We start from the raw sequence: 12,337 nt of genomic DNA on the forward strand, positions 1-12,337 counted from the left end.
TGTAGTCATCAACAGAGATGGACAGTGGAGCTGTCCATTTGTGTGTTCGTGCTTTAAATGATGCTAATTCCAGTAGTATGGAGGAGAAAGCTCTCTGTTAATAAGATTTGAGAGTCTCTTAAAATGTACCTGCACGTACTACAAGCTAGAAAATGAAAAGCTATCTTTTATCAGTTGCTGCAGAAATGCTGGGCACTAGAATAAGGAACCTGTTCACAAAAAGAGAGAAATTGGAGTCCTAAAGAAAAGACAGAGTCTTAGTTATGATGAAATCCCATTCTTCTGTTAGCAGAAGAGGCTCCAGCAGTCTGACTTTCCTTTATACCATTGCAGCAGCAAAACCCTGGAAAACATCACAGATTGCTGCTAAAAGTAGAAGAAAAGCATTGTCACATCAGAGCTATTCAAGGTTTAAATTGTACTTCTATGAATCAGTTTTGGTTTTTTAATGTTCTGTTGACCATATTCTTCTACAAATATTTTTTGTTCTGCATTTGTACAGGAGCAGGATAATAACTGAAACCAGAGCCTGATTGAATACCTTTATTTAGTCCTTACAAAGGACTAAAAAGGAGGGTAAATCATGTGTAGTCAAGTCAAATATTTAAAATAACCAGGTCCAAACATGGTACACAGAATACTTGCTAAAAGTTTCAGATGTTTAATCTGGTGCTATTAGTTAGTTGGTGAATGTGGAAGAAAAAAAAAATCATATATATATTTCTCTTTCTAGAACATTTAAGAAACAAATAACTTGTTGCTTGTGCAAATAATGTTGCTTGTGCAAAGAGCAGTTCTCATTAAAAAAAAAAAAAAACCAAACAACTGTACCAAAACAATTAGAATTCTCAAGACAAAAAGACTGAGTACTATAGTAACTGTCTTATTATGAGAAACTTATATATTGTGTGTGTGAGAATTTGCAATCAATATTCATATATTCATAGGACAAGAATTCTTAAGAGGTCAATTTATTGGAGGGGAAAAAGAGAGAGACTCAAAGGAGGAAACAGAAGGAAAAACTGACTTCAAAATGGAAACTAAGCATTATTCTGTATTAGTGAAATTGATTAATAAATAAAGCAAAATACCAAGAAAAAAGAGGGATTTTTTGACTCTCTGCAAGTCTAACTCAGGTATATGCATCACTGTAAGGACACACCTCAGGCAAATAAAGCATTAGCTCTGTATTCAGGCAGAACAGAATGCAATTTAATGTCTTGTGAAATGTAAAAGATAGAATAGAGTTAGATAAAATGGTTCCATCATGCTTAAATCTATGAATCCATGAAATACCAGTTCTGAAAAATAAAAAATGTTGGAATGAAAATAAAACCAGATTTTGAACTGCTATTTGTATTTACAAATGCGATTACACCTGAGAGTCCTTCCAACACAGCTGAGCTGTCTCAGGTATTATTAGAGGATCATGACAGTAGGGGAGACTCTTGTGTTTTCAATGAGATTTAGACCAGGTCATTAATCCCCAGAATGTTTCTACCAGTCACCACAGGGGTTATTCAGCTATCAACCAGACCAGCTATCTCATTCTCAATGGCCGTAACTACAGGCTTAAGGGAAAATGGAATTCACAGCAAAATTCACAGCAAAAAGAGAATGTGCAGTCTCTGGAGAATCAAAACAGCACAGTTCTCACATTCAGAAGTATTTTAGATGCTACTGCTATTATCAACATCAGAGGAATTAAACAGGATTTGATAATAGAGAGCAGTAGAAATTTATCACCAGTACTTTTAAGAGACATTTATATAGGTATTATATAAACTAAAACTTTCCATTATAATGTCACAAATCTAGCAAAAAGAATCCATGTACTGGGACATAGTTGTTAAATAAATAAATAAAATTTCAGCTACAGAATGAGTTAATTGGTAAAAGGCATGGCTAAAGTTAAAGTACTTATAATTTCGTTTCTCTCACCTAAGACAATGTTAAAATGAAAGCATGTTTTCAGAAGTCTTATTTTTAGTGCACAATGAAAAAGGCTGATGTGCTAAGAGGAGGTCAAACTATCCTTGAGACTATCATCCACTATTCAAAATTTTACCTATGTGAGACAGAGCAATGCTTCCCTGTTCAGTGCTGGCATTTACTCAACAGATCTAGATGACAAAGCATTTTAATTTTCCATTCACTTCCATCTAGATTACCATAGTGATGATGAACTATTATCTTCAAAGTATATTGACTTTTTTTGGTAAGTGGACTTCAATTTTCTGAAACTGGAAACTTCAAAATAAACAAGTCCCTAGTACCCTTAATTCATACTTCACATTGTGTAACTTTATTTTTTTTACTAGCATCGCATTTCCCACAGTTCAGTATAGCTTTGCCTCCATTTCTTTTCTCTTTATAATACAGACACATGCATTCCATGCATCTGTAACAATCCCATGAATTATGAAAACCTAGCAATCTGATAGCACTTTTAGACAGACAGGTAAGGTAAAGGTTTGCTTATTACATAACAATCTACTTTTCCATAATGACTGATTTTTATTTAGTTCAAGGTAGCAGAAAATATAGTATTTTCTCTTAGGAACTGTTTAAATTACCAATTTACAGAGAAATCAACTAGCTATGCCCTTTCTGTCACAGATTCTATTTTTTTTCTCAAAGCACTGAACAGAGTTTTTAATAAATTTGGGGTGTATTGAAAGCAAGATTCCACACAAAAATAATAAAAATTTAGGTTTTTGTGTGAAGTAACATTAAACCCCCAAAGTTTTTCCATGCACCCAAACAATGGGTCAGATAAGTACAAAAGTGAACACTGACTATTACACTTTTTAGGAAATAAAATATATGCACTGGTAATGGAATAATGTTCTGCATTTCTTATGTGGCTTTTGAAATTACTGTCATGCTCAAGGCAGTGCAATTGTACTTTATATTTTAGAACTCAACTGTAAAGTTCTCACTAAACTCTCAATAGAAAATCAATGTTCAGAAATGCTTTTATTTTGCTTTGATTTTTATCTTATGTGACATCACAAAGGAGAAAAGCCCAGACTAACTGACAAGCTAGTGAGAATCTGATCTTATTTTATTCAAAACAGTATCCTGTGATTTCCAAAAGGAAGCCCTCTAATAAGGAACTAAAAAAAAATAAAAAGTGTGTCTGCTTTATTCTCTTAAAGGACGATAAAAGCAAAATAATTTATAAAAATGCCATAAATGACAGACTAAGTTTATATCAGATCATACAGACTCACATTTACATTCATCAAAGACTATCTTTAGAATGTAACTTGTGACCTAATCAATAGGCTTGAAATAAAAGTAGCTGTAGCATTGTGCTTAATATGTGTGAGTGGGGTAAACGAAAAAGCCCACAATCCTATCCAAGTGGTTTTACCTATGTGATTTTATTCCTTAATAATCCCTAATTTAATGTATGAACAAGAGTTTTGGAGGAAATATAAAAACAAGCAGAAAAGAGTTAATAATGAGGCTCTTCCACTTCTGAAAGCAGTTCTCCAATGCTAGCAACTCCTCCCAGCAAAGAATTTTTGTTTTAAAACAGCAGCAGTTTTTTAAACTGAATCTATAAAAATGTGTACCTCTTGTAATTTGTTCATGTAGTTGTGACAATTATTTTGAGAGTCAGTGCTTTTTTTATTAGTCTTCTTACATGTACCAAAATGGGATTCTGAGCAAATTGGAGTTTAACATGTAAATATCTGCTACACCTAAATTTGAATGTTATAATTATACATCTTTGGGTTTTATGAGTATTTCCTCTGAAATATTTGAAGCATAGTAAACCTGTATGTAACTGAACTCAATGTCCTGCTGCTTATAAGTGTCAGGCAGACTTGCAGTGCTACTAATTCTGCCTCTGGTATCCTCCTGAGCACTTGACACTGCTGAATATGCTTTTAAATAAACAGGAATGTCTTAACTTAATGCAATCACACTCACTAGTAAGATAACCATCATTTTACTGGATGTATTTCTAATAAGTATGTAGTATTCATTAAAATAAGAGATTCAAAAGAAAAAAAAAAAACAAACAAACAGACAAAACCAATCAATCAAACCAAACAAAAAATGGGTGAAGTATAAACTCAGGAATGTATTTTTCTAAGCAAAGTGAGGTAAGAGGAAAAAAATACTGTTAGACAAATAATAAGAAAACATGGTTTATAAATCCCACTACCATTTAACAGAGCATAAAGAAAGCTGCTTCTTAGTAGTGATATTGATTTCTTTGGCACATTCAACTCCCTAAATAGAAGTGAATTGCTCCTCCACATTCCAGGCACAAGACAACATGGGCAGGCTGGAACTGATCTGTACCTGCTAGGCACTTCAGTAGGTGAGATCAAGACATATGATTACTGTCACATCATGAGGCTGATTTTGACTCTTGGTATATCTCAAGAACAGAGAGAAAGAAAAGGACTTCCCATCAACCACTAGAAAACACACTATATACAGACATCTACATATACAGACATATACAGACATCCCTCTCTTTTTGTTTTCACATTCCCTTTGTAGGCAACACATCTCTCATGAGGAAACTATCAAAAATTTACCAGCAATGTAAAAAATATGTTGGTTCACATAATGAATCAGAGATTTCATTTTACTTCTAAATGTACTGCAGATTGCACACTCTACCTTCAGTGACTCTTGGATACCATTAATTGAGCTTTATCTTTTTAAATCAGCTATCTACAAAAACTCATTTTAATTTATTTAACATTTCCTAGTTTTGATACTGATTAAATGTTTGAGTGTGGGCGACATGTATTTTTATACTTCTCACAATACTTACGAGTCTTTCGAGCAGAATCTTCCACAAAGAGAGAAGAAATATCTTCATCCACCCCTGCTTCATTCTTTGCAATGCAAGTGTATGCTCCTGTATCTTCATAGCGCACATTGCTAATGTGAACCTCACTACCATTTGCTGAAAGGAGAGGAAAAAAATCAACATGCAGACATGCTAGTGCTTTCAGATTATAAATTCAGAAGGGTTTCTCTGCTTACACTAATTAAACCATTTTCATTCCTGAGTTCATAACTTGGAGGCATGCCAAATTAGTCCAAAGGTATTCAACTGGTGAGTGAATTACATGCACTATTTCATCTCACAGTTATTCAGAGTGCCTCAGTTGATTTTGTAATTCAGAGTCAAATATCGATCTGAGGTTTTATATAAATTACTATGACTTTTTTTTTTAAATCAGGTAAATATTAGGTTTTTATTATGTTGCATTTGGTTACCAGACACCATCATTTCCTTTACACAAAATAACCCAAGGAATATAACAGGCCAAACATCCAATGTAAATAAAATTTTTAATTTGTTGCTCCTAACCAGAGGCATCTAGTTAGTTTTGGTTTTGTGTGACTGCAGTGTAACAACAGAAAAACAGTTGCATTGAAATTTTTCACCTATGTCAATGTAGAAGATTACGGAAACCTCGGGAATTGTATGTCAGCTGGCGTAGGAATATCAACAAACAATCCAGGTTTCAAAAGGCAAAGGTATTTTAAACAATGTGATGCAAATAATTGTGTGAACAATGATTCATTGTCTTTTAAGTATAGTATACTTGTTCAGCTGTAGGAACTATAGAAAAACTGAGCTTTGTAGGTATTCTAAACTATGGACTAAAAGGGGCATTGTCTTATGGTGTAGCACCCTTCCAGCTTGAAGCAAGTGCACAGACAGTTTAACTCAGAAAAATCTCTGGGAAAATGTAATGAGATTTTCAAAATTTTATTTCAAATAATTCCAAGCTAGAAAATTGAATTAAATGTATTTTGCTTAGAGAAAAACCCTTTTAATTTATTTGTCATAAATATATGGAACAGAGAGGAAGGCAAAAAAAAATCCTCAAATCCCTAGAGGAGAAATTAAGAGAATGTTGCTATAGAAGAGTAGAAAGAAACACTTTCTACACATAGTAGAAAGTGTTTCTGCAAGGCAATTGTTCACAGATATCCAGGAGAGTTGTACGTGAAAGAACAGGACACTATGACACCTGCAGGGGAAGTAACACTTCAGAGAAGCACTTGCCATATCTGTCCCACTGCTTCTTACAGTGCAGGCTGAATGCTGTCCTATGCTAACTACACATCCTGGTTTTGTTGATGAGTAAGAGAAAGTTCTCAAGGGAACAAGAGCAGCAGGAGATTTTTTTTTTCCTATGGCTGATCAAAAACTACCAGAAAGACTGCAGAAGCATAGAGATTTTATGCTGGACAGGTCTACTAATTTTCCTGAGCCCTGAAGATTCATAGAAATGAACTGGTGCTAAAGGTAAGACTTTCCTTTAGTTTTGGCTGGGGATTTGGGTTTGTTTTTTTTTGTTTTTTCCAGGTTTCTGGGGTTTAAGGGGTTTGGGTTTTTTTGGGGGAGCAGGTAGGGTTAGTGTGTGTATGCAATGTCTTTGCACTCCCACGGAGGTCTGCTGATACCTTCAGAAAACTGCACATCCATTTCAGGTATTTCTCCTCCAGTCCTTTCTACTCTCAGGTCCCCAAATCTCATTAAGATTCTTATCAGTTCTGACTGGGACCAGGTCTTGGACTGCCTGCTCAACTCAGATACTGCACATTTTCAAACAGAGAAGAGCATATTGGAATTTACTTATAATCCTGCTAGTAAATAAAATCATTATTCTAACAAAGAGAAAGCAGAAAGACATGTCTTGGGGAGTAACTGGAAGAAATCACATACTTTGAAATGTTTTAGCTTAGACTTCAAGCCTTTGTTAAAACTATGGACGAAGGGCAGCTAGTATGGAAATTATGCATGGATAAAAGAATAGCAAGGTGTACAAAACAATAAATATACCCCTTTACCTTGAAGAGTTAGCTGTTTGGACAGCTTTGGAGTGATATCAATTCCATTCTTCAGCCAACCAAGTTGCGGATTGGGAATACCTTCAGCATGGCACCGAAGGCTAGCTGTCACACCTGGCTCCCTCGCCTGGCTTTCTGGATAGACTCGGATAACTGGTGGAACTGAATACAGAAAACAATTATAATTTAGTGGAGAACATTATCTTCATTTTAAGAAAAATAACTATAAGTAATTCTGAAGACCCCTACAGCTATATATAACTACACACAGACGTGGTATTTGTCAGATATTCAGTGACATTCAATGCAGAATTCTGTCTCAGAATATTTATGAAGCAGAAAAAATATTCTGTGAGAAAAACCTCTTTTCACTGTGGTATCAAAGAAAAAAGCCTCAATTCTTCAATAGTTGGTGGTTGAGAAATAAGATTTTTATTTTTCCTTAGATTTCTTTATAAAATATAACTAATGTACAATTAGTGAGTCATGGTACGTTGTACAAAGATTTTAATTGTCCTGTTTCACAAATCATAACACGTCATCTCCACCCTTCCCTCTTTCCAAAACACCTAGTAACAATCCCTTCTACCTGCATAAAACCTGTTCAGGTTTATAATACTTTATACCTGTTCAGACAGGACCTTCTGTACCCATGATACCACTTTTCTTCTTTAACATATGGCACATCACTAGCTTACGTGCAACCTGATTTCCCTCTGAAGTTCTTTCCTGCCAAAATGCTTTTCCACTAGGTGCTCTTCAGGATATACTGGTGCACCAGTGTTGTTCCTCCCTGGGTGCAGGAGTCCTGCACTTCTTGTTAAACTTTCTAAATTCCTTCTGGTTCATTTCTCCATCCTGTCAAACTCTCTACAAATAGCAGCATGACCCTATAGTCTATCAGCCACTCCTCTCAGTTTAGTGCCATCTACAAAACTGTTGAAGGTAGAACTCTGCCCCATTATTCAGATCATTAATTAAGATGTTAAACAAGACATGCATCCTTCTGGACAAAATGTTCACACAGCTGCATAACCCTGTCACGTGATGGGCAAACAACCGGCTCACGGGTCAGGAACAGAGAGTTCAGTGAATGGAGTAACATCTGGCTGGGATCCAGTCATTAGCGGGGTTCCACAGGGCTTAATCCTCAGCCCAGTTCTCCTCAACATCTTCATTGAAGACTTGGACACAGCACAGGACTTGAAGAAATACTAACTTTGCTGATAATACCGAACTGGGAGAAGCTGTTGACTCCCTCAAGGACAGAGAGGTCCTTCAGGGAGACCTCAATAAATTAGAGAGATAGGAAATCACCAACTGTATGAAGTTTAACAAGGGAAAATGCCAGATTCCGCACCTGGCGTGGGGCAGCCCTGGTTGGTTGTTCAAACTGGGGAATGAAGTTATGGAGAGCAGTGCAGTGGAAAGGGACCTGGGGGTCCTGGTTGATGGCAAGTTGAACATGAGTCAGCAGTGGCCTGGAGGGCCAACCTGGGGTGCCCTGGGGTGCATCAGGCACAGCATCACCAGCTGGGCAAGGGAGGGGATTGTCTTGCTCTGCTCTGTGGCAGCTTCACCTCGAGTCCTGCACCCAGTTTTGGGCACCATAATATACAAATGACATTGAGCTGTTAGAGAACATCCAAAGCAGGGCCACAAGGATAATGAAGGATTTTGAGGGGAAGCCATATGAGGACTGGCTGAGGGAACTTGGTCTGTTCAGCCTGGAAGAGACTGAGGGGAGACCTCATTGCAGTCTCCAGCTTCCTCATGAAGGGAAGAGGAGGGGCAGGTACTGATCTCTTTGTGGTGACCAGTGACAGAACCTGAACGAGTGGCAGGAAACTGTGTCAGGGAAGGTTTAGGTTGGATATCGGGAAAAAGTTCTTCACCCAGAAGTTGTCTCGGCACTGGAACAGGCTCCCAGGGAAGTGGTCACAGCACCAGCCTGACAGAGTTCATTAAGTGTTTGGACAATGCTCTCAAGCATGAGCATGGTGAAACTTGGGCTGTCCTGTGTAGGGCCAGGAGCTGGACTCAATGATCCTGATGCGTCCCTTCCAACTCAGCAGATTCTGTGATCCTATGTATAAGACTAGTCTTATGAGTTTCTTTATTAACAAAATATAAGAATTGTTGACATTGTTTTTCCAAGGGTTTAAAGCTTACTGCAGTATTTGCTTACCAATTAAAAATTTTCTACATACACCAGTAGTTTCAGAGAGGGGACATATGACATCACAGTGGACATATTCCTATTGGTAATCAATGGTTAAGCAAGATTTAAGAATTCTGCTATGCAGATTTTTTAGATAAATAACTATTTATCTTATCTAATTTTTTATAGAGACAACTTGCATGAGGTTGTTTTTAAGAATAAAAAAATATTAACCGTAATAAGATTAAGGAAGTGTATTTCCTATTCGCCAAAATTTTGTTTAATGCAGCTCTAAAAATGTGGAATACTTAGGTTGTCACAAAACACAGCTAGGTAGAGGATGAAGTATCAGTTGATAATGAAAGAAGATAACAAGATCAAAAATTAACTGTGTCTATTTTGGCATGAGATTAAATATTTTCAAATCCTATTCAACTATTTACAAGAGATGTCTCAGCATGTTGTCCCATTAGATCATAGAAATGCCTTACATTTCTACATTGTAAGAAATACACAAATCTACCTTATCTCAGATAGGATGCAAAAATCAGTAGGCTTCAGGGATATTTTGAACCCTGTTAGAGAGGATAGTCTTTTCAACATAAACCCAATATGCAAATTGCAAAAATGTAACATAATAACATGGGAGAAGGTTAAAAATTAGATAATACGGCTTTTAGTTTCTTAGACTATCAGTGAGAGGAAGAGCACATAAAAATCAGAGATTTAAGGTTTCTATTGATTTTCTGGAAAGGACTTTGCTATCATAGAAGTGGATCTTAATTTTTTATCTCGAGCCCGACATTCCCACTCCTATTTCCCCTCCATTTCTTCCCTCTTCTATCTCCCCTTGCATAGCATCTGTGTGCTCCATACTGAGAGCTTGCCTTCCCCACTGTCTTCTTCAGTGGGCCCTGCTTGACTGCACATTCAGTAGCCTAACATTTCTTGACACCTCAGCTCCCAGTCTCGCTCTGCCTCACTTACTAAAGTCCAATTTTCACGTCTGCCTGTTCAGCATTTCTTGACACAAGGTCCTTTAGGTAGCCTATCCCATGTTGTAGATTTCCCACTGCAGCAAAGCCAAATGGCTTATTCTTCCACCTTGTCTATGGAAAAGCAAGGACTTCCACTTCCCTAGAGACTGGACTGCCATCACTGAACACTCTCAAGCATTTCAGCAACAGAAACAACTTTTAGGACCAATAGCAAGGCATTGCAATTAGTTGTGTTTTGACTACATATGTCAGGATATTTCATGTCTCTTTTTGTGTCAGTGAAATATTCTAATTGCATATAAAACCTTATGGGTATTTAACTACCTCACCTTGACAGACTTCTACTGAGCACATGTAAAGAGAATTTTTTTAACAGTTCAATTCCAAAGAATTTTCATTGACAAGAAAGAGGAATCTATTAGTTTTATTTGGGCAAAAGGCATGCAATATTTCTGATGCAATATTATGGCTAAAAAAAAATTTAGAAAATATAACTAAAATTGCATTCTTCCTAAACCAACAAATAAAATCTCACCCTGCATGACAAAATGTTATTGTTGCTAAATTAACTACTTAAGGGTTGTTAGGAGATGTGAAAGGGAGGAGAGGAGCTGCTCATGTGAAAATATGTCTGAGTTTTCTTTTACCATCCCTTATTTCTATAGTAGATCCTGTTCTCTTTAGCACAGTTTTTCCAGTAACAGAGCTTCTAGCATGACAGTAGGGTTTATTTCTTGCCACATATTTCCTCTAATTGCTGCCATTTTTCTCTTTCCTCAGCAACTCTGTGTCTTATAGGTTATCTATACAACTAGAAATTTTTTTCAACCCTTGTTTTGCATTATAATTTTTATTTCATATTACCCTGAAGACTATTTGAAATATTCCACTAAGAAAGAACCATGCCACTGAGGCATGCTGCAGATAACTGAGATATAAGTGCAGTTGTGGGCTCAGTCTAAGAAGTTAATTTGATGTGACAAGTTCAATGTAAAGTCTTTGGGGTTCATTTGAATAAGGGTTTTTTTGTCTAATTTGTCGGGTTTTGTTTGGATTTTTTTTTTGTGTAACTGACCAAGAAATAATAAATAAATAAATATCATCGGAAATGAAATTTTAAGTACACAATTTATGTGACTGCTCACACTGGCTTTCAAAGAGATATGTCCTAACATCTTAACCTAAAGAAGCATAATTTAAAAGGGAGAGATCACGACAGACATTAAAAAGGGAGGGGAGACACCACGTTTGTATTTAGCAGAGTAAAGTATAACACATAATTGAGTGAAATCTATATCCCTTATCTCTCAATTCAAAAAGCAATGTGAGACTGTTGTTTCCAAATATGGTGGATATGTAACTATTCAATAGCTCTAGCACTTGCTATAAAACCTCTTGAGCATTATTTCAGTTTTTATTTTGGATTTTTTTTAAATTTATATGAAAAGGCTTATAATATCAACTTATGGGGTTGCTCACAATATTTACATTATTATTTGTATAAGAGTAGACTGATTATTTCACTATAAAACAAGTCTTACAGTGCTCATTAATGTATTTTTAAGACTCCAAAGGAAGCCCATTATTCTTTACTACTGTGCCAGATAATTCAAAACTAAAAATAGCTTAGATTTTAATCTTAAAAGTAAATTAGATTTATATATATAATAATTGCATACTAGCCTAAAGTATATTATTTTTTTCTAAAAATATATAGCTGTACATAAATGGAAACCAAGAAAGAACTTAAAATCTAATTACTATGTTTTCATTGAACCTTCACATTAAATCTTTGTGATCAACATAGTCTCATTATCCCATTAACCTTTTGACTGACTCTCCAGTTAATACAAGTATCATTATATTAATTAGTAATTATCACAGCTACAAGTACTGACCATCATGCCTGTGCTTAAGATTATGCCTTAGAAGTACAGATCTAAACTGTGGAAGAGCTGTTCATTTGACCTTTAATCTCAGTGGATTTAACTCAATTTATCCACAACATGCACAGCAAATAATCCTATTGCTTGAAAGGTCTCCTTTTCCTGTTTCTTGCTCCCCAAAATATCAACATCCAAAATCATTTAGGAAGGTACCACTCCAGTGCCAGCTTTTGGAATAGCAGCTATCTGAGGTTTACAGTGGTTTCCAGATGAAAAACCAATTTCCTGACAGACACATTATCACCAGAAAAACCTGCATTTGTCCTCCTTCACCTCTCTCAAATTATGTTTCTTGATTTTCTAGTCTTGCGGAAAACCTTCTTCAACTTGAGCAGAGTTTTGCCTCATTATGCTCTGAACTGAGCCAAACATGAATTCTAGTATTT

General features: G+C 36.0%; 1 protein-coding gene across 1 annotated transcript in view; it reads right to left on the reverse strand.

Moving 5' to 3' along the window:
• Positions 1-12,337, reverse strand: part of FSTL5 (follistatin like 5) — a 273,705-nt gene that overhangs the window by 52,420 nt on the left and 208,948 nt on the right. The window contains exons 9-10 of the mRNA XM_053976601.1: positions 6,847-7,008; positions 4,808-4,942 (exon numbers count right to left, since the gene is read on the reverse strand). Coding sequence (XP_053832576.1) covers positions 4,808-4,942; positions 6,847-7,008 — 297 coding nt within the window. The remainder of the gene's footprint in view (positions 1-4,807; positions 4,943-6,846; positions 7,009-12,337) is intronic.

Source organism: Vidua macroura, chromosome 4, assembly GCF_024509145.1.
Source record: "Vidua macroura isolate BioBank_ID:100142 chromosome 4, ASM2450914v1, whole genome shotgun sequence".
Taxonomy (NCBI): Eukaryota; Metazoa; Chordata; class Aves; order Passeriformes; family Viduidae; genus Vidua; species Vidua macroura.